The sequence below is a fragment of the Lampris incognitus genome, chromosome 9, assembly GCF_029633865.1.
Source record: "Lampris incognitus isolate fLamInc1 chromosome 9, fLamInc1.hap2, whole genome shotgun sequence".
Classification (NCBI taxonomy): domain Eukaryota; kingdom Metazoa; phylum Chordata; class Actinopteri; order Lampriformes; family Lampridae; genus Lampris; species Lampris incognitus.
The window spans coordinates 60,772,136-60,794,719 of record NC_079219.1 but is presented as its reverse complement, the minus strand read 5'-3'; the positions used below and the strand labels follow the sequence as shown (position 1 = coordinate 60,794,719).

The 22,584-nt window shown below is 47.3% G+C and overlaps 2 protein-coding genes across 3 annotated transcripts in view; one reads left to right on the top strand and one right to left on the bottom strand.

Moving 5' to 3' along the window:
• The window catches only part of capn7 (calpain 7), a 39,801-nt gene extending 34,867 nt beyond the window's left edge, over positions 1–4,934 (bottom strand). For both annotated transcript variants that reach the window (XM_056285914.1, XM_056285915.1), the window contains exons 1-5: positions 4,833–4,934; positions 4,435–4,543; positions 2,678–2,835; positions 1,958–2,025; positions 650–889 (exon numbers count right to left, since the gene is read on the bottom strand). In XM_056285914.1, the coding sequence (XP_056141889.1) occupies positions 650–889; positions 1,958–2,025; positions 2,678–2,835; positions 4,435–4,543; positions 4,833–4,934 (677 nt within the window). The remainder of the gene's footprint in view (positions 1–649; positions 890–1,957; positions 2,026–2,677; positions 2,836–4,434; positions 4,544–4,832) is intronic.
• A 2,225-nt stretch (positions 4,935–7,159) lies between these two features.
• Positions 7,160–19,832, top strand: nes (nestin). Its single transcript, XM_056285857.1, has 4 exons — positions 7,160–8,180; positions 11,379–11,503; positions 15,406–15,479; positions 16,162–19,832. Exons 1-4 carry the CDS (start codon positions 7,368–7,370, stop codon positions 19,122–19,124), a joined length of 3,975 nt encoding a protein of 1,324 aa, XP_056141832.1. The 5' UTR covers positions 7,160–7,367; the 3' UTR covers positions 19,125–19,832.
• Positions 19,833–22,584: the final 2,752 nt, after the last annotated feature.

The following is a 22,584-nucleotide window of genomic DNA, read 5'->3' as shown; positions in this document are numbered from 1 at the left end:
GCTGTGAGGCGACCATGCTAACTACTGCGCCACTGTGCCGCCCATGAATGGTTGTTCCTTGTGCCAAAATTAAGTTAAGCAGCAGCCTACGTTTCGATACTGAGAGGTGTCATTCAGTGTTTTGTTGCTGAAAATGAGCTGACAGGGTTGATGCTTTTTTAGCAGGGTGGAGGCTCGCCAGCAGTCCTCTGCTTCTATCCATGAGTTAGATAACTCAAATGCTATATTTAAAAAAAAAAAATCAGAAAAGACCATTTCTGATCTGCAACTTTTCATTTCAAAACGCCGTAATTGTATTGCAATATAAAGTTCTAGTCAAGACTAGATTTTTGGTAATTTTGGTTAAATAAAAAACAATATATTTTGTTTATAACTTGCCCATGAGGTTATAAATAAAACTAACGCTATCCCAAGCAATTTTACGGCTGAGGAATTATTTTTCAAATCAATAAATTCACAGCAAGACCCAATGTAATTGGAAAGTTGTCCCACAACTACACAAAAGTGCACCAGAAAACTTACTCTAACCGTTCAGACATTTCATGCAACTCCTGAGTTATTCATAACAGAGACAGTGGTGAAGTCATTTCCTGCCCATGCCAGGTCTGTGTAAGAAATACCAAACGACACACTCTACCAAAACGCCCACCTCAGCACTTCGATCTCTTCTGATGTGTAGCGCTGGCCCTGCGGCTCACTGGACTGGACCGCCCGGACCGGCTGTGGCTGGGGACGGTCATGCAGGGTGAAGTCCGGACCAAGGGGGAAAAACTGGCGGACTGGGCCCGAGGGGAATGCACTGTTGCCGGGCTTGGCCCTGGAGGGCCCTTGGCTGTCCTGATGCTGAGTTGGAGTTGATTTGGACTGGGATTCTTTAAGGCCCTCCGCCCTGATAAATCATGATGATGCTGTATCAATTGACTGTCACTGAAATCACTTCAACTAAGCAGTACCTAGCAGCCTCGCCTTTCAGAACTCTGCATTATCAAACTGTGAGTCAAAGGGACCATGTGTCTACTTATAAAGTATAAAGTCATAGAACAGGAAATGGGCCATTTGGATACTGTTAAACTACTGCTGCTGTTTCACAGACAATAGACAACACTATCCTTTTACTACATGTTGGATTTAGTTATGCTTGGTTTCAAAACTGTGATTTTGTTTTTAAAATACTTTCAATTTCATTTTTGTTCATAGTGATTTTTTCCTTCCTACCATTTCTTTGTGCTTCAGTTCTTTATAAAGCAGACTGCAATGTTTTCAGTGTGACCAATACAGTTTAAATAAAGTTTGACTTGCGTAGAGAACCTGCTATGCCTTCATATCATGTGATACTCCTCTGATCTCTCACATGAAGTTCTATTTATTCAAAATCACACACATAAACATAATAAAGATGGCGTAGTGGTCTATTCCGTTGCCTACCAACACGGGGATCGGCAGTTCAAATCCCCGCGTTACCTCCGGCTTGGTCGGGTGTCCCTACAGGCACAATTGGCCATGTCTGCAGGTGGGAAGCCGGATATAGGTATGTGTCCTGGTCGCTGCACTAGCGCCTCCTCTGGTCGGTCAGGGCACCTGTTCAGGGGGGAGGGGGAACTGGGGGGAATAGCGTGATCCTCCCTCGCGCTACGTCCCCCTGGTGAAACTCCTCACTGTCAGGTGAAAAGAAATGGCTGTGACTCCACATGTATGGGAGGAGGCATGTGGTAGTCTGCAGCCCTCCCCGGATCAGCAGAAGGGGTAGAGCAGTGACCAGGATGGCTCGGAAGAGTGGGGTAATTGGCCAAGTACAATTGGGGGGAAAAGGGGGGGGGACATAATAAAGACATTTCTACTGGAGGACAACAATGAAAACCAACTCAAAAACTGAAGTAACAAATCTCAGTATAGCTCAAAAACGACTTCTTGGACAATCAAGAGGACAAAACCTCAGCAGATTCTCAGAATCCCTTACCGCTCTAAGGCCTGGCGAGCCAGCTGCTTCAGCTTGACCTGCAGGGTCTGGTCTGACGTCTCATTGGACTGAAAAACACAGAACACAAAACAAGTGTAGGACAGCAGCACAGGAGGAAAGACAGGGCAGCCATGTTGACTGAAACATGCATTTAGCCAGGAAGAAATAGAGAGAAGGGCTTGAAAAAAACAGAAAGAAAGAGAGAAGTGAGTAGAAACAGGTAGAAAGAAAGTAGAAAGAAAGAAAGTACACACTAAAAACAAGGTTAGCCTGTTCATCTTCTATTGATATAGCCCCACCACCAAGTGTTGTTCCACCTGTGTCACACCCATACTGCAAACACCACATCACCCCAGCTAGCACAGCAGATCACTGACCTGCTCATACATAAACATTGTGCACCATGCTATAAGTTTATATATTTTGTTCTTATTTCTGTTTCTTATTTTATCTTTTATTTCTATTTGTTTCTGTTTTTCTTGTTTCTATTTTCCTGTTGTCTTGTTAAACTTTAGCTTTTTCTTTACTAGAGCATGTCTGTAATAGGACCCAATATCCCCTCGGGCATGAATACAGTATTCTGATTCTGATTCTTCTAGTGCCAATGCCAAATTCATATCAAATCCAAAGTCTGGGCAGAGCTGTGAACCAGCTCCTCAGGACTGCACAGGCTGAACTGAGGCTGCTGGAGGTAAAAGGTGATTCCTACACAGCACCTACCGTCCGGATGCACAGCTCCACAGCCTGCGTGTAGAGCTCAATGGCCTCATCAGCATTTCCCTTTTCATCCTCCTGGAAGGCCTGGGTGACCAGGAAGTGGGCCCGCTCAAGGTCCACCTGCTGCCTAGACTTCAGCGGGTCGCTGCTTTGTGCCTGGACTGGGGACAAAGGTCAAAGAAGGGCACTGAATATAGGTGCTGCTTTTTTACTGTTATTGGGTTAAAACACATTTCCCAGTGGTGAGAGAAGTATGTCCATCAAACCAAATTGATGCAGGTTAGAGTCCCAATAAGTGTGTCCTGTCATAGATTCCTTGAGCAAGACAATGAAGTTCTACCAATTCATTTATTTGGGAGCCGCTCTCGTTGGGAGCATCCGTTAAATGCTTTTACCAATTCCCCGTGTTACCGCCGGCTTGGTCAGGCGTCCCTACAGACACAATTGGCTTTGTCTGCGGGTGGGAAGCCGGATGTGGGTATGTGTCCTGGTCACTGCACTAGTGCCTCCTCTGGTCGGTCAGGGCACCTGTTCAGGGGGGAGGGGGAACTGGGGGGGAATAGCGTTATCCTCCCTCGCGCTACGTCCCCCTGGCAAAACTCCACATGTATCACAGGAGGCATGTGGTAGCCTGCAGCCCTCCCCACATCTGCAGAGGGGGTGGAGCAGCGACCGCATTTCACAGAGGACTGCCAAGGCGGCAGTGTCTAGAGACACCGGACTTCAACAAGAGGACCCTGATCTAGACAACTTGTCAGCAAACATTCAAATTCCCTGCAGAGTGCCCTTGAGCAAGATGCTGAATTCCTGACAGCTCCTGTTCTGTCAATGACCCTGACATCTGACCTATATGTGGAGGGTGGGACAAGAGAAAAAAGGACTACATATTTAGCCATCAATAAAGAATGACATTAAAAGTGATGTCTTCTCTCTTCTTTTAGTCTGTTTAGACAAAACAAATACAGCAAAGTTAATGTTTCATCTGCAGGCACATTGCAGCAGCCTCTTACTGGCCTACATTGCAGTACTTTATTACTCTGGGCTCACACCCACTATCTGTGCAACCAAACAGGGCACCTCTGTGGTCTCTATGGAAAGTGTGTGTACATCTATGAGTTTCTCTCTCCTTCTCTCTCTCACTGACTCTTCCAAAGACAGCTGTGGAGAGAAATGAGTCAGATGGCGGCTGACAAAACATTTCCTAAAGGTCCTCTCAATAAGACCACACCCATCTTGATTACTTTCAGCAAGCAGGACCTCAATATTTCCTATGCTTCAACAGAATCATTTTTACTAAAACATTTGTTCCATCTTGTCAGAAAGTAGATGCACCTAATGATCCATTGCTGACCACAAGGCTTCCCAAACATTCATTACCACAACCCCCCAAACTGATGCAATGTGATACAGATATAGTTTGGAAGACAAAATATTCTAGTAGGATTAAAATTCTACTTAATCAATTCAGTAAATAATTTACAACTCTATACCCAATTTCTTTTATCCTTTAAACCATTTCACAATCTGATTAATCAATTAATAAACAAAATATCTGGCACAACACTTCACTGAATGGCAGTTGGAGGGATGGAAGAAAGCTAGTGAGTGTCTTTGCCCAGTCAAACTTTCTCCCAGTTGATCTGCTGATTGGTCTGGGAGTTTCAAACCAGCGACTATTTGGTACAGGTCAACACTTGTCTTTGATTACATTACATGAAAAAAACCAGATCTCGCATTTGTTTCCTGTCAGGTGACCTCACCGGCATTGTGGAGGGCTTGAACCCTATCCAGGTATTCATTCACTTTATCCTGGATGCCCTCGAGTTGGGACCCCGCCATGCCAGCATAGATCAGGGCCTGGGCTGCCTCCTATGACAGAGAAACACAGTTGTTTTACAATAACATATTACACCACAGACATTACTATAGCCAGTGTTTCACCATCATATCTAACATAAAACGGAGACGTTTCTTTGCTTGCATGAGTGTTTTCCCCTTCCAACATCTTTGCTGTGGCAAGCTATGAACTGTCATTACCGCCAGCGCAGGCGAAGAGAGAACCCGAAAGCTTGGACTCTGGCTAAGCTAATGTAGCGTTAGCTGACGAAGACGCGAGACGTCCAGTGTGTGCGGGAAAGGGCGGAATGTGTCCTTTCACCTTGTAATAGAAGACAGCATCGTTGTATCTCCCACTCTGGTCACAGGTGACGGCTGTTTTAGCGAAAGAGACCGCATCGTGCTCCAGCGCCGTGCAGTCCATTCCCCGACACCCTCCCTCCCTCCCTCCCTCCGGACGGGCGAGCTCCAACTTCCGCGGCAGCGGCGGCGGCGGCAGCTAGCTTGCTAGCTTACGTTCGTCTGCCTAAAAAGTCTTTCTCTCACTCGCGACGCAAACTGTCCTCTGGTCCCTGAAAAGCCACCGGAATGTGACGGTGAAGCGGGTTTTAATCCCGTATTCTACACCCGGTAGCTTTAATGAACCAGTCTACAGCCGTCCGTCCGACAAGCGGCGTACCTAAACACAGACGTCACTTCCGGTAGAGATGAGTCAGACCCGCGCAGCCGCGGAAGTGGGGGACGGAGGTGGACGGTTCATTGATTCGCTCTCAGGCTCTGCGGATGGATCGATGTCATATGATCAGTTATTTACAATGACACGTGTCAATGTCCCTCCCAAGGCAAATGTGGAGACGTGACTGTGTCAACCAGCCATTGTGTTGCTGCCTAGCGTGGAGTCAGCCGGGAGGGCCAGAGGTTTACAAAACCCGGCACGCCGCAGGAAACGAGAGGAGGAGGAGGAGGAGGAGGAGACTGTGTCGCGTGACCAGTCTATACGCCACCGCTTACCACACGTGTTCCCAGATGCTTTTCGCAACCCGAGTAAAGCTGTACGTAACAGCTCATGTCCATACCCTGAACATACATTTGAAATCGTCTCACATGCGTTCCTACACATATCTTTTATTCTGAAGGCAGTGTGTATTTCACCTCTCAGTTCTCCGGAAACAGACTTAAGCCATAGACTGCATAAAAAAGACTTAAAGCCAGGGAAACCACCTGTGTAAACAACAACAACAACAAAACAAAACAAAACAAGATACTTCAGTTAAAAGCCAGGGGCCCGGGCCCATGGTGAAGTCATGCTGGTGCTGATAGCGGTGGCAGCAGCTCTGACGGAAGATGCAAAAAGTAATGGAAGTGTCACGTTAACAGCTGGTCACCGGAGGACATTAGGTTCAAATAGAACACACAAGCCAGCTAGACTGAAGTCAAACACTAATTTCATGCACAAATGAATGCAGAAAGGAGCACTTGTTTGACTGCTGAGGCCTTTACCATATAGGCCCTTACCTTTCACATGTAGTGGAACCAGGCCTCACAGGTCTGGTCTCATTATTTTGAGAAAGTGTACTTCAGCTCTACCACATGACATTTTAATTTAGCTTCAAGTGTTCTCTGTCAATTTCCAATATTTGTGTCAGTCTGGGTGTTTTTCAATTTGGTGAGATGAGTGTTATGACAAATATGGGCCAAAGACTTGCCCATTATTTCATTGCTGGTGGAGATGAGGATCAAAAATATTTCCTAGGCAGAGACAAGCTGAAATATAAATACAGTCAATGATGAGTTGTAAAAATCTGTCATCTAAGTAAATCTCTTCCATGACAATCTCATTTTATGAGCTTTGTCATTCTGTGATTCACATCCACTGGAGATCCAGCAGTGTCTGCAGAACCCGAATCCGAACCTGAATACTTTATTCATCCCCGAAGGAAAATTGGGTTCTATTACAGACACTCAAGTTCTAATAAGAAAAAACTAAAAACTTGAACTTAAAAACTCAAGAAGGCCACCAGAGGGATGTGGTGAGATGAAAATGTCCAAGAAACTAACGCTTCACAGGAGACATCCATCCTTAACGGTGTTTGTATTCTCCTTGATATTTTTATCTAGTTTTTTTGTTCTGTTTTTACTTTTGTTTAATACTATAACACAACTAGCCTAACCAGTTAGCTGTTAGCTGACTTGTTCTGTGTGTTTGCAGACACACACAACCTTTCCAGTCATTGAGTAACCAACATTAATTTCTATTGCATTTTAATGCCACATTGTCAAGAGTCAGTATGGGGGCTTTAAAATGATCGCAGAAAGGAGTCTACGATAGCTCTTTAATTGAAATATCTTCAAACAATCACAGAGTTCACATTTTAAGTGATGTTCAGGACCGTTGTCTGTGAAAGCACTGCACACACTGTGGCTAAAGTTATTTCAGTGGTGCAAGGGTTAACCCAGAGATTTACATCACCACCCCCCTCTGCCTTCTCCCACCTCTCCTCTCCTCTATCCCTTGTTTCTTCGCTCGCCATCCCTCTTCCTCCTCCCGCTCCCCCTCCCCTTTCTGCCTGCCCAACCCCTTCATTAACTCCACTATGAAAGGAAGCCTCTCGCTGGCAGTCACACTACCATAGGCACACAGCCTCACAGGCGCACTCACACACACACACACACACACACACACACACACAACCACACACACTGTCGCTCAGGACTGGGAAGGAGGAGCGATAGAATCGGCTCCCCAGTCATAATCAGGTTGCTTCAAAGTGAGACCACCATTCTCGTTCTTGCTCTCTCTTCCCCCTCTCTGTCTCTTTTCAAGCCATTCTCTCATTACCTCTGTCTTTCTGTTGACATGGAGATTCGTAGCATGCGTCCATCCTTCCACCACCTGAGTGAGGAGAGGCACCAGATGCTGAACCTGAACCGGCGCCTGGAGACCTACCTGGGCCGGGTCAAACTTCTGGAGAAGGAGAATGAGGCACTCTGCGGTGAGATCCAGTCCCTGAGTGCCTGCCGGCAGGGGGCTGCATCCAGCAGGAAGGGCCTGGAGAATGAGCTGCGGCAGGCAAGAATGGAGGTGAAGGCAGCTTGGGGGGAAAAGGACCATGTGGAGGTGGAGGTGGCATGTCTAATGGAGGAGCTCCGAGCCCTGGGCCTGCTGAGGCAGAGGGAGGTGGCAGCAAAGACAGAGGTCAAGGCCAAGTTGGAGGAGAGCAGGAGAGAGATGGAGGAGGAGCAGAGAGCGCAGATCTGGCTGAGGGAGAAGGTCACCCAGTTGGAGGGTGAGGTTCAACTCCTCATTCTAAGTCACCAGGAGGAGGTGGCCCACGCAGGGGCTACACTGAGCTGGTCCAGATCCACTGTGACCCCAACAACATCCCAAATGCCAAATCTCCTCCAGCTGGGGCAGGAGTACTCCCGGATGGCCTCCAGAGCATGGCAGGAGGCGACAAGGGTCCACCAGGGACAGGTGGCCCGTCTGGAGGAGTCACTGAGCCAGGCCAGGGCCTGTTTGGCCCGGGTGGGACAGGAGAAGAATGAGAGCCACCTGAAGCTTCAGACACTGGAGAAGGAGCTGATCTCTGCTCGGGAGACAAGGGACCATCTAGACAAAAACTTGATCAATCAGAGAGACAGAAACAGCCAGGAGATCCAGCAACTCCAAGTAAGACAAGAGGAACCACTTCTTATTCTATCTATCTATCTATCTATCTATCTATCTATCTATCTATCTATCTATCTATCTATCTATCTATCTATCTATCTATCTATCTATCTATCTATCTATCTATCTATCTATCTATCTATCTATCTATCTATCTATCTATCTATCTATCTATCTATCTATCTATCTATCTATCTATCTATTTATCTATCTGTCTGTCTGTCTGTCTGTCTGTCTGTCTGTCGGTCGGTCGGTCGGTCGGTCGGTCGGTCGGTCGGTCGGTCGGTCGGTCGGTCGGTCGGTCGGTCGGTCGGTCGGTCGGTCGGTCGGTCGGTCGGTCGGTCGGTCGGTCTGTCTGTCTGTCTGTCTGTCTGTCTGTCTGTCTATCTATCTATCTATCTATCTATCTATCTATCTATCTATTAAGCGTATTCATACACAGAATAAACATCATACTGTATGGAGAAGGTGAATGTGAACATTGATTAGAAAAGAGGTTAAATGGATGTTATGTGTATGTGGATGGGTTTGTGAGGAGGAATATGAGACCAGGTTCGGGGGAAGCTGAGGGAGTCGACATTTGATTCTAGTCTGGAAAGCTCAAATCTAGCTGTATGTTAAGTGCCATTATACTTCTAACAGTGGTTTAATAAAACTATTGTTGCCATGTTTTTACATTGTCACTTGTTATTTAATTCATAAGCCATCATCATTTATGTGAGGATAGATTTTTTGTTTTTCCTCAATTTGACTGTTTTGAGGGAGTTAAATTTGATATCCTCTCTTCCATACACAAAGCGTCACTGGCTAATGCGTCCTTACAAATATCCATGAACAATGTCATCCTCTCCACCCATAAAGCGGCCAGTCAGCTGTCGAATTGTTGTGGTCGAAGCTTCATGTGGTACAAATACAAACTGCATTAAAATAACCACATGACAAAGTGGAAGGCCATGTAGACTTTGGATTGAACCCATGTTGTGATGCTACAGTGAAGACTCTGCAACTCAATGCAACGAGGCAAGATCCTAATAATTCACATAAGCGTTGAGTCTTATAAACCATGGTGAACAATTCAGAATTATCTAAATTTCCGTCTTCCCACACCGCTGAGCTGTAATATTTGTCAATATTGGGAATATTCTCAACATTTGGGAGTGTGTTGATATCTGGTCCCGTAAGTAATACACACAGTCTGGTACCGCTCGTCTGTTATTCTGTAAAGATTTCAGTTCATCTGAGCATTTGTGGGCTCATGGGCTTCATCTCCCCCCATCCCACATGCTAATAAAGACATTTGGGTCTGAAAGGTGTCTGTGTCGTTAGGTTAGGACTGATGGAACTAGCTCCAGCCATAGTGAGATCATTAGGTTAGGACTGATGGGACGAGCTCCAGCCATTGTGAGATCATTAGGTTAGGACTGATGGGACGAGCTCCAGGCCGTGGTGAGATCATTAGGTTAGGACTGATGGAACTAGCTCCAGCCATGGTGAGATCATTAGGTTAGGACTGATGGGACGAGCTCCAGGCCATGGTGAGATCATTAGGTTAGGACTGATGGAACTAGCTCCAGCCATGGTGAGATCATTAGGTTAGGACTGATGGGACTAGCTCCAGGCCATGGTGAGATCATTAGGTTACGACTGATGGAACTAGCTCCAGCCATGGTGAGATCATTAGGTTAGGACTGATGGGACGAGCTCCAGCCATGGTGAGATCATTAGGTTAGGACTGATGGGACGAGCTCCAGCCATGATGAGATCATTAGGTTAGGATTGATGGGACGAGCTCCAGGCCATGATGAGATCATTAAGTTAGGACTGATGGGACTAGCTCCAGCCATGGTGAGATCATTAAGTTAGGACTGATGGGACTAGCTCCAGGCCATGGTGAGATCATTAGGTTAGGACTGATGGGACGAGCTCCAGCCATGGTGAGATCATTAGGTTAGGACTGATGGGACGAGCTCCGGGCCGTGGTGAGATCATTAGGTTAGGACTGATGGAACTAGCTCCAGCCATGGTGAGATCATTAGGTTAGGACTGACGGGATGAGCTCCAGCCATGGTGAGATCATTAAGTTAGGACTGATGGGACTAGCTCCAGCCATGGTGACATCATTAGGTTAGGACTGATGGGACGAGCTCCAGCCATGGTGAGATCATTAGGTTAGGACTGATGGGACTAGCTCCAGCCATGGTGAGATCATTAGGTTAGGACTGATGGGACTAGCTCCAGCCATGGTGAGATCATTAGCTTAGGACTGATGGGACTAGCTCCAGCCATGGTGAGATCATTAGGCTAGGACTGATGGGACTAGCTCCAGCCATGGTGAGATCATTAGCTTAGGACTGATGGGACTAGCTCTAGGCCATGGTGAGATCATTAGGTTAGGACTGATGGGACTAGTTCCAGGCCATGGTGAGATCATTAGGTTAGGACTGATGGGACTAGCTCCAGCCATGGTGAGATCATTAGCTTAGGACTGATGGGACTAGCTCTAGGCCATGGTGAGATCATTAGGTTAGGATTGATGGGACTAGTTCCAGGCCATGGTGAGATCATTAGCTTAGGACTGATGGGACTAGCTCTAGGCCATGGTGAGATCATTAGGTTAGGACTGATGGGACTAGCTCCAGCCATGGTGAGATCATTAGGTTAGGACTGATGGGACTAGCTCCAGGCTATAGTGAGATCTCAGAGGTCAAGCAGCCACACAGAGGCATTTTTTTAGTGGTCACTGGCAGACGTTCTCGTATTGAGACAAGTCTGGAGCAGCTGCATGAGGATTTGCATGTTTCAAATCAGCACGTTAGCATTGACTCAGTGGACACAGTTAGTGTATCTTTGGGCTCACCATTTCTCCCCGAGCTTCCCATGTGAACCCACATAGAAGATAACAGCAGATGACTCTACTTATGGGTCAGCATTCAACAATGAATGAGTGTATTACTGTTTAAACGAAGGCGCTTCACAAAAATGGTCTCTGAATAGTTGGCAAAAAAACACATTCTATTCTAGAGTCACTAGTCACTGATTGAAAACATGCATAACTTAATGTTATTTGATGTAGGAGTCGCAGCACAGCAGCACAAACATGGCCAGACCATCTCTCTACACTTCACATTGTTCTGTGGGATTGTTTTCAAACCCTATTTTCACCGCTTCCTTTTCCTGTCTAACTTCCTGTTTTGGCAGGAGCAACTGGAGGGTTTGGAGGTGGAGAGGGAGGAGCTGGGACAGCAGATTGATGCCCTCCTTATGGAGAACCGCAGCCTGCTGGAGCTTAAGATGTCCCTGGGGCTGGAAGTCGCCACATACAGGTCCTTTTAACAAATGTGGAAAAAAAACAAGGGGAGGGGTGGCGTCAGTTAGAATATGTGTGTGCATATTTTAGGAAAAGTCATCATCTCTGACTCTTACATAGGTGCTGTGCTGTTGGTCACCCATCAGTTTCATTTGATGTTTGAACTGAAAGGTGCCCAGACACTACACGTGCACTGTGATGTTCTAAATGTGAGAGCAGCCATTTATCAACATGCTGCTCTGGTTTGCCATTCATATTTAGTTTGGACAACCAATAAATGCTGTTAATTGATTGCAGCATGTTAGTATTGCATAACTGGATTTCTCCATTGAAGTATTACATTTGAACAGGATCTATTTTAAAAAAGCATCCTGCATCCTTGTAGACAGATCTATTATGGTAGTTTTCTGTTCAAACAGTACTTCCCCTTCCCCAGCTAAGCAACCTTCCTGGCTGAAACAAATGAAAAAGATTCCTTGTTTAATGCATCCACAATTATATTGTGCAATTAACCTAATAGTGTCTTTTAGATTCGTATCTGGATTGTATCTGGATAATTGGAGCACACCGGAGGCTGTGCTCCAATTATTGGGGCATCACACTGCTCAGCCTCCCTGGGAAAGTCTACTCCAGGGTGCTGGAAAGGAGGCTTCGACTGATTATCGAACCTCGGATCCAGGAGGAACAGTGTGGATTCCATCCTGGCCGTGGAACAATGGACCAACTCTTTACCCTTGCGGAAGTGCTGAAGGGGGCATGGAAGTTTGACCAGCCAGTCTACATGTGTTTTATGGACTTGGAGAAGGCTTATGACCGTGTACCCCAGGGCACTCTGCGGGGGGTACTGCGGGAGTATGGGGTACCAGGGCAGTTGCTACAAGCCATCCGGTCCTTGTATGTATAACCAAAGTGAGAGCTGTGTCAGCATTCTCAGCACAAAGTCAAACATGTTGTCAGTGGGTGTCGGACTCCGCCAAGGTTGTCCCTTGTCTCCGATTCTGTTTGTGATATTCATGGACAGGATCTCAAGGCGCAGCCAAGGTGAGGAGTGTGTCCATTTTGGGAACCTCAGAATTGCATCTCTGCTCTTCGCAGATGATGTGGTTTTGTTGGCTTCATCAGAACGTGACCTCCAGCACACTGGGACGATTTGCAGCAGAGTGTGAAACGGCCGGGATGAGAGTCAGCACCTCCAAGTCTGAGGCCATGGTTCTCTACCGGAAAATGGTGGGTTGCTCCCTCGTGGTTGGGGATGGGTTGTTGCCTCAATTGAAGGAGTTCAAGTATCTCGGGGTCTTGTTCAGGAGTGAGGGTAGGATGGAGCGGGAGATTGACAGGTGGATTGGTGCAGCATCAGCAGTAATGCGGACGTTGTACCAGACCGTTGTGGTGAAGAAGGAGCTGAGCCGGAAGGCAAAGCTCTCAATTTACCAGTCAATCTTGGTTCCAGCCCTCACCTATGGTCACGAGCTTTGGGTAGTGACTGAAAGGGTGAGATCGTGGATACAAGCGGCTGAAATGAGTTTCCTCCGTAGGGTGTCTGGGCTCAGCCTTAGAGATAGGGTGAGGAGCTCGGACATCTGGAGGGAGCTCGGAGTAGAGCAGCTGCTCCTTCATGTCGAAAGGAGCCAGTTGAGGTGGTTCGGGCATCTGATTAGGATGCCTCCTGGGCGCCTTCCTTTGGAGGTTTACCGGGCACGGTCAACTGGGAGGAGACCCTGGGGTAGACCCAGAACTCACTGGAGGGACTACATGTCCAGACTGGCCTGGGAACGCCTTGGGATCCCCCAGGAGGAGCTGGAGGGCGATGCTGGGGAGGGACGTCTGGAGTGTCCTACTTAGCTTGCTGCTACCGTGACCCCACCCCGGAGAAGCGGCTGATGATGAAATGAGAAAGATTCTTATCAAATGTTCATGTGATAATTTAAAAATCCTAAACAGAGTATGTCCATTTTCCAGAAAAAGGGTATTGAAATGATACAACCTAAAAGATTCAATATTTAAATGTCCCGAAGCTCTGAATCCTCTTTCCCAAAACACACAGCATAGATGTACCATTTTCTATTTCTACAAACATACACACACACACACACACATTGTGTGTGTGTGTGTGTGTTTGTGCCTATGTATGTATGTGTGTAAAGCAACTGTGAGTGTTAAAAAAACGTTAAATAAGTTTAATTTATTATTATTATTATTATAGTGTGTGTATGTGCAAAGATATACGGCTTGTGTGGTTGCATAAAAAGCCATTCCCCTCCCCTGTCTAACCTGGGAATCCTTGGCTTGGTAGACTTCCTTTCTGACCTACTGGACTTCCTGTTTCTGTAGCACCAGGCCAGGGCACAGGAGGGAAGCCAGTCACACAGCATGTCCGTGTAGCGACAGTCTCGTGCCTTCTCCGCAAGCAGGAACTCAAGCCATTTTCTGGGAATATTAGTGAGATCCGGCACGAGGGTAACACTGGCTGGGTGTAACGCTGTCATTGGCACCCTGTCAACACCGACTCACACGACCGGTTTAACCCATTCAAACCACACGTGCCCCTGCCGTCCTTCGTGTGAGCCAGCTGAGCCGTGTGGACTCCAGACTAAAGGGCCTCATCTCGAAGAAAGAAAGTCCTGTCTGCCATCTTCAGACAGAGTAACTTACCCCTTGTGGATGGAGCTCTGGCATCTTCTTTCCCCTTCTCCCCCCTCCTCAAAGTATTGACCCTCGTTCCCACGGCAACAAGCCAGCGGTCTGTGAGCCATGGGAGTCTGCAGTAACAGGAGTAACAGGAGTAACAGGAGCGGGGCAGCGGGGGAAACGTGGAGGACAGACGCCAAAGACACGCTCTACACAGTAGACAAAGCAGTGAGGTTTTTATCTGACACAAAGAAACAAAGGTTTGTTTGGAAATGAGGTTTTCACCATCTGAAACAGTTACACCGACAACACAACTTCAGCACATTCTGGGGGTTTGTTCGCTAATTTGGGTCATTTGTGGGGAAAACAGTAAACCAAGTGAACCCTCCGTATTTCTCAGGTTTGATTGGTGGAAGGTTTCTGGTGAGCCAACCAGTGGAGCAGAGGTGTGGGTGTGTTTCCCTTGGTGTGTGTCGACACTTTAAATGTGTGATGGACTACTGGTGTGATCCACGTCTTGTGAAGAACAGCACCAGATTAGTGCTGCATGGGTGGATCATACGGTCAACTGTCGTGTGTGTGTGTGTGTGTGTGTGTGTGTGTGTGTGTGTGTGTGTGTGTGTGTGTGTGTGTGTGTGTGTGTGTGTGTGTGTGTTTGTTTTTCTACCTATTTTGGGGGATCAGATTTCTAATGGGGACATTTAGTCCCCATTAGAAAGTTAGAAAAACCAAAGAAACCACCTACCTTGTGGGGTCATCTTATGGGTCCCCATGAGGAAAAGGGTCTGTTGTGGGGTCAGGACTTGGGCTTAGGGTTAATGTTGTAATTATCACTGAGGTCAGGGTAAGGGTTAAGGTTAGGCATGTAGTCATGCTGGTTAAGCTTAGGGTTAAGGGCTAGGGAATGACTGTAGTCAGTGAGGGGTCCCCACTAGTATAGGGTGACATGGTGTGTGTGTGTGTGTGTGTGTGTGTGTGTGTGTGTGTGTGTGTATGTGCGTGTGCGTGTGCGCGTGGATGTAGATTCTCAGTGTGACAAACAGGAATTGATTGACTAGTTTCTTGCCCTGCAGATGGTCCATCAATTGTGGTTCCACGCCCTTATTTCCATGACAACAGATCTCCCTCCTCTTCCCACACACTGCCTTCAGAGTCACTCTGGCATCCCACCTTTTGAAATTAATCTGTACCGAAACTGGAAACGTTTTCCAAACTGTTTCCTCGTAGATGGGAAGAGCTGCATGACTTTAAATGAACACGAGCTGTTTGTCCTTCTGTGTTTCTGTGTAGGGCTTTGCTGGACAACGAGAGCTTCAGGTGTGACGTCTCACCGATGGACAAGTTCAGAAGTACCTCCATCACCGGTGAATAAGTTGAATAAAACATCAATGTGCATCTTTTCATTGAGATTTTGTCGTTATCGTGTTTGGAAAAGCCCAACCCGCTCTACTGGTGATGGAATCACTGCCACTAACTGTGTCATCTCACATTTGGGACTTTAAGTCCTGAATGACAAAGCGGCATGAAGCAGAGGCTTGTCTCGGCCCAGTCTGTAATCTCATTAGACTAAGTGGGGGGGGGGGGCTCTTGAGGAGGTGGGGCTGAGTGAGGTGCCACGGGTTGGGTAATGCAGGCCACCTAAAAGGGTCCCCAAAGGTTATTGAGCCATATGGCTGCTCTTTCCTGTAACTTAGACCACGAGGAAAGGAAGTATTGATCAATATCTCCCCATTAGTGTCTGCCCCCCTTTGAAACATGTACTGTAATGATGCCTTCGGGAGGCAGTGTGCAGTATCTCTGTCATGTTAAGATAGCAGAGGATGCTGTAAAATACAAGCCAGAGTTTTGTGGAGGCTATGAACACCTTAGATAATATCTGGTGTTGTACCCCCCCTCCCAGAAAAAACCCAAATCAAAACAGTGTCATTTCAGCTCCACAAATGTAGGTTACATCAACTCAAGTGCCTTCAGGGCTCAAGTGGGGGGTTACCTTTACAGTAGCTAGATTTATTTGCAGTTCATGAACTCTCACCATGTCTCCCACAGATGCAGTTTCCAGTCCTCAAGGGTTTAAGGAAAGCTACCGGGCCCAGCTGTCCACTACTCACTTGACCACTCCTCTCTCATCTATCCGTGGAGTAAATAGCAGGCCCAAACTGGTCATTAAAAACACAACACCGATTTGGAATCAAAAACTCCCCACTGTGACCAAGGTTTCTCAGAAAGCTAAAGATGATCTGACTGAAACAGACACTGTAGAAATCACAAAGTCTGCAGCTTTGGAAACACCTTACCCCAAAGTCCTGCAGAATGGTACAGTCGAACAGTTCAGACCACAGGAAGTCCACGAAGAGGTCAACTACGCCGAGCCCCTCTCGCCCCCAAATGAGCAAGTGACTCCTGTTGAATCTATGGATGGATCCCACATAAAGGAAACCACCATGGAAGTTGATGAAGGAGAAGAGGATTTGAGCACTTCTCATGCTGGCTCTCAAGAGCAAGAGCAAGAGCAAGACCAAGTCTTGGAGTCTACTGTTAGTTATCAGGTTGAGTCTGCTGTCCCATTGACAAAGGATGTCACAGGTTTTTCAGATGAGCATGGTGAGATGGTGCTGTTTGACGTGTCTGCTGAGAAGGAGGAGCTGTGTAAGCCATGTGCGAAATTTGATCCATGGGCAGAGAAGGAACTTACACCATCACTACACATTAAACAAGCAGAAACCTCTGATTCAGAGACCCAAGCAGTTCTTGAACCTACATTTGAGCCTGGCACAAGCAGCCCAGCTTCTGAATGTGAGCCAGAGGAAAGTGTGTTTAACCAGCTAGCCAACTTTAGCCAACAGGAAAATATCTCAAACACTGAGGCAACAGCAACAAGCCAGCAAGAAGAGGATTCCATGGCAGGAACAAACGAGGAAGAGTTTGAGGATAAGTTGTACCCAGATGGAGAGGAGATGGACACTTGGGATAGTGTGATAGAAAGAAGGGTTGATATGGAGAAAGATAAGAAAGTTGATGAGATTAAACCTCAACACATAGAACCAGAGGAGGATATATCAGCAGGAGAACAGGAGGCTAAGGAACATGAAAGAAATAGAGATGTCACCTCAGTCACACAGTACGATGATAGCAACCTGACTTCTTCACTGACGGACACTACATTACGTAAAGACGGACAGCCAGAGAAAGCTTTTCCAAACCAACAGCATGTGAGTCTTTCAAACAAAGAAGATGAAGACAATGACGAAGAAGACTCTCAAAACGTCTCAGTGTCATGGCGGACTGAGCTGGAAAGCGACAGCTATGCTCAGGATAACACACTAGCTGACACCCGGCCTCTGATTCGATACAAGAGTGACGAGATGGATGCCAACGCTCAGGCGTTTGTGGACGTAAGCAACTCCAGTGAAGGTGAAGAAGACCATAAGGTTGGAGAAATAGGAAGTGGCAACTGGAGTGAAAGTAAGTCAAAGAGATCTGGAACCATGGAGGACCTGTGGGAGGAGGCTGGAGGTGAAATACTGGATGATGAGTATGACCTGGACTATACTCACACTGCGGACCTTGATGCTAGCCATGGCAGGGCTCCAGGTCTGCAGAGTCCACTAGCGGATGGAAAACTTGTGGAAGTTGAAATGAACAGGAAAGTCATGGACAGACATTCTAATGAAAAAACAGAGGAACATACCAAATGGGAGGAAATCAAGGATGTAGACTACAATGAGGAGTTGGACATGGTGGACAGACTTGTGGAACAAGAGTTAGAAAGCTTATCCACCGCCACGTACAGTGCATGCTTTGGTCTGCAGCAGACAGGTGAGAGGGAGCATTTGCTAAATCTGCTGGTTGAGACTGACAAGGAAATGACAGAGCAAGAATTTGGCAAGACAAAAAGGGAGGACATGTTTTACAGTGAAGAGCAAGAAGTGGCAGTTAATAACAACCTTCCGTCCTCCACAAGTATTCAAACAACTTTTGAGCAGCCACATTTCAGCATCCCTTTAGAAGAAATCCCTCACACTGATTTGTTGGCTCAGGAGGAGGTCCAGCATGAAGAGAAAAAAACTTTCGAAGGTATGGACAACAGGGAAGAAGACTATGAACACAATCACAACCTGTCAATGCTGACTAACACTGACCTGACAGAAGATCGATCCATCTGTAGTGACCTCAGCAGCAGCAGGCCTGGGAGTCAGATCAACGTGAACAACTCAGACGCAGAGGAATCCAACAGCTCGGTGGATGAGTCACCCAATGTCAGCCGCTGCTCTCAGTTGACAGCTCATGTCATAGAAGATCAGGATGACATGATGCATGTGGCTTTCTCGGACAAAGGACAGAAGGCTGTATCTGTGGAAGGACCCAGTTCTACTCCACAACATTCTGTGGAGGGGGCTGCTGATTCACAAGCATCTCTTGACGCTCTACAAACAGTCAAATGGGAGAGTCAAAGCACAGACTTAGAAACCAGAGGTCCGATGTCAGGTGATCAAATGTGTTCCGATGCTGCTGAAAGGCCTTTCCATGGCGAACACAGCATTCACAAGACACACGAGGGCTCTCCTGAGGTGTCCCCTGACAGCATACTGACCAAAGCAGACATCTTTCAAGTAAAGGACTCGTCAGAATCTTTGAAAACAAATTGTGAAGACAGGAGCCCTCATGATGTCTTCAGCAGTGTAAACGAGGACTTCTGGGGCTCCACCCAGTTGACAGGAGCCACCTATCAACCAGATGATCCCTACAATGACGCGGCTGAGAGAGCCAATCAGAATCTGACCTCTGGTGAAAACCTCGTTTTCGGGAAACTGGGAAAACAGTTTGCAGCCAATGGGAAGTCTAGAAAGGCGTTTGACTCATCAAAAGCCGTAGTCTGCGAGGAGAAGCTGGTGGCTACGGAAGAGGAACAGAGGTCAGACGTGAAGGAGCTGGTCCATTCTGAGGGTTCTGAAGATGAAGGGGAATCCTGGTCACCTGGGGAGGAATCGCTGCAAAAAAGTAATCACTGATTAGCAGATAGCGTGACAGAAAAGACAGTTACAGACATCATTAGTGTTTCTGAGGAGAACGTTTTGGCTGTTTAGTACGTCGGCACTGCTGTTATGAAAACCAAAGTTGTGCCTTGGTGCACATATTGTGAGACTTATTCTACCCATGGACACTGAGCGCTGGCCTGTGTGCTAAAGCTGGCCTGTGTCACTGACAGTGTCGCTTGCCTCATCATGATGTCTCCCCGTCAGCTCTTCTGGCTGCAGGGTGCAGGTTATGGAGAAGGTCAGAATCGCTGCATGGGGCAGAATGAAGGTCAAAGCGTTGAGCTGTTGGTTTGCAGCCGTGTGTGAATGTGGCAGCTGCTGGGATCAGTGTGCAGTGAAGGGCAGCACTGGCTGTAGGAGCTGCTGTTCAGTTGTATCAGAATGATAATTACTCTAAAAGTGACGTAGCTCGTTTCACTGGACTGCGGTGGATTAACGTATGAGTGCATGATTTAAAGGTAGAAATCTAAATGATTTAAATGTAGAAAATGGTTTGAAAAGGTTTTTGCTGATGATAAATGAGGGTAACAGAAACCTGTAGCTCTTTCTCATGTCATTTTGATAGTTGCTTGTTCTGTAGGGTGGAAAGTGATGTCATTTCTTTGCAGTCCAGTTTCCTCCATCAAGCCTTGGTGTGACTTGGTACCTTCTCACTTCAAATAAACTGCAGATGAACCAGTTCTTCCGTGTCGTCTTGTCTGATGCTTTCTGGTCTTGGTTGCTTTGACTGTGCTCTTGAGGTTTTATGTTTTGGATCAGGGTTCATCCAGTATTATAAACCCCGCTTCCAAACTAATGCATGGTTCAAGATTCAGCACAAAACATGTATGGTCTGCAAATAAAGCCGCAGCAGACGGAGGTTGTGTGTCTGTCATGTTCATGTCCATTTAATGTTCATCTAACGCACTTTGTCTCAACTTTTTCAACGCATCACTACTTGCTGGTTATGGACTTTGTTAACAGGTCAAGTGGTTGTGGAGAAATTAGTTTCACACACGTTGTTGCTTCTTCTTAACATCTAAAAATCACTTAAAAACATTTCAACAGTTACACACACAAACAAAATGTGGTAAAGGAAAAAGTTTGGACCGCCTACAAGTGGACTTGTCTAAATCACTGCTTCAGCGTTGTTCTTGCTAGTGAAGAAGAGGGTGGCCTTCGGAATGTCCCAAACCTTCCTCGTGTGAGACTTGGGCAGCAGTCAGTACACGCAGCTTCTCGCCAGGCCGCATCGGATTTACCGACAGCGCAACACACGTGTGTCCCTCCACAGCATGCAGAGAAGAGCTGCAGTGCTGCCCGCACAACGTCTGCACAACCTGTGTGTGTGTGTGTGTGTGTGTGTGTGTGTGTGTGTGTGTGTGTGTGTGTGTGTGTGTGTGTGTGTGCACGCTGTGAGGCCTACCTACGCCTGGCGGTGTCCCAGCCTCGCCTGACCTCACAGCCAGTAGGCAGACAAAGCAGCACGGGGCCCCGGGCCCTCGGCGGTAAATGACCATCCCACAGGACAAACGAGCAGGAAAACAGGGAACAATGAGTGACCTCCCCTCCTCCTCGTCTCGCTTCACCTCCGCTCTCACCCAACACCCCCCTCCACCCCTCACCCACCCACTCCACCATTCATTACTCAGTTTACTGAACAATGGCGGCTATTTTAGAGGCGGGCCGTTCGGCTCCTCGCTGTCCAGTGAGGGACCACAGGACACTGAATGAAAGTAAAAGAGGAAGGAAAGTGCAGGAGAGGAGGCCAGAGAGCTGGCAAATTCTGATTTCCTGTTTGTTCTCCTGCTCTCTGTGGAAAATCACCGCTTGTACTGAAACGTAGACACACATAAGACACACAAAGACCGACACACAGTCTCTAGACAGCCAACATGAGCTCCATGTGCAGGGTATTTACACACCGGCACAAGAGCACAGGTGCTGTGATGGCAACAGTTCCTCAGTGTCTTCAAGTGAAGGTGACACTCTGCAGAAACCCTGTCCACGTCCTCTGGGGGACAGACCAGTTCTACCCTCCCACTTCCTGAAGACACAGAAGGGGAGGAACTTCACCTGGACACAACGTCTGCTGACAGGAACGTCCCATCATCATCTGAGTGACCTCTTCAGTCCCACCTGACTGCAGGTACCCCCACCCTTATAACCAACACAGTGACTGCAGGTGTCCCCACCCTTATAACCAATACAGTGACTGCAGGTACCCCACCCTTATAACCAATACAGTGACTGCAGGTACCCCACCCTTATAAACAATACAGTGACTGCAGGTACCCCACCCTTATAACCAATACAGTGACTGCAGGTACCCCACCCTTATAAACAATACAGTGACTGCAGGTACCCCACCCTTATAACCAATACAGTGACTGCAGGTACCCCACCCTTATAACCAATACAGTGACTGCAGGTACCCCACCCTTATAACCAATACAGTGACTGCAGGTACCCCACCCTTATAAACAATACAGTGACTGCAGGTACCCCCACCCTTATAACCAACACAATGACTGCAGGTACCCCCACCCTTATAACCAACACAGTGACTGCAGGTACCCCACCCTTATAACCAATACAGTGACTGCAGGTACCCCACCCTTATAACCAATACAGTGACTGCAGGTACCCCACCCTTATAAACAATACAGTGACTGCAGGTACCCCCACCCTTATAACCAACACAATGACTGCAGGTACCCCCACCCTTATAACCAATACAGTGACTGCAGGTACCCCCACCCTTATAACCAATACAGTGACTGCAGGTACCCCCACCCTTATAACCAATACAGTGACTGCAGGTACCCCACCCTTATAAACAATACAGTGACTGCAGGTACCCCACCCTTATAAACAATACAGTGACTGCAGGTGTCCCCACCCTTATAAACAACACAGTGACTGCAGGTGTCCCCACCCTTATAACCAATACAGTGACTGCAGGTACCCCACCCTTATAACCAATACAGTGACTGCAGGTACCCCACCCTTATAACTAACACAGTGAGTGCAGGTACCCCACCCTTATAACCAATACAGTGACTGCAGGCACCCCACCCTTATAAACAATACAGTGACTGCAGGTACCCCCACCCTTATAACCAACACAATGACTGCAGGTACCCCCACCCTTATAACCAATACAGTGACTGCAGGTACCCCACCCTTATAACCAATACAGTGACTGCAGGTACCCCACCCTTATAACCAATACAGTGACTGCAGGTGTCCCCACCCTTATAACCAATACAGTGACTGCAGGTACCCCCACCCTTATAACCAATACAGTGACTGCAGGTATCCCCACCCTTATACACAATACAGTGACTGCAGGTGTCCCCACCCTTATAACCAATACAGTGACTGCAGGTACCCCACCCTTATAAACAATACAGTGACTGCAGGTGTCCCCACCCTTATAACCAATACAGTG

Bases quoted from the DNA above. Each gene is read 5' to 3' on its own strand.
- nes (XM_056285857.1), top strand. From the start codon at position 7,368: ATGGAGATTCGTAGCATGCGTCCATCCTTCCACCACCTGAGTGAGGAG. The intron at 8,181-11,378 runs GTAAGACAAGAG...CTGTTTTGGCAG, and splicing joins AGGAGATCCAGCAACTCCAA to GAGCAACTGGAGGGTTTGGA. The intron at 15,480-16,161 runs GTGAATAAGTTG...TGTCTCCCACAG, and splicing joins CAGAAGTACCTCCATCACCG to ATGCAGTTTCCAGTCCTCAA.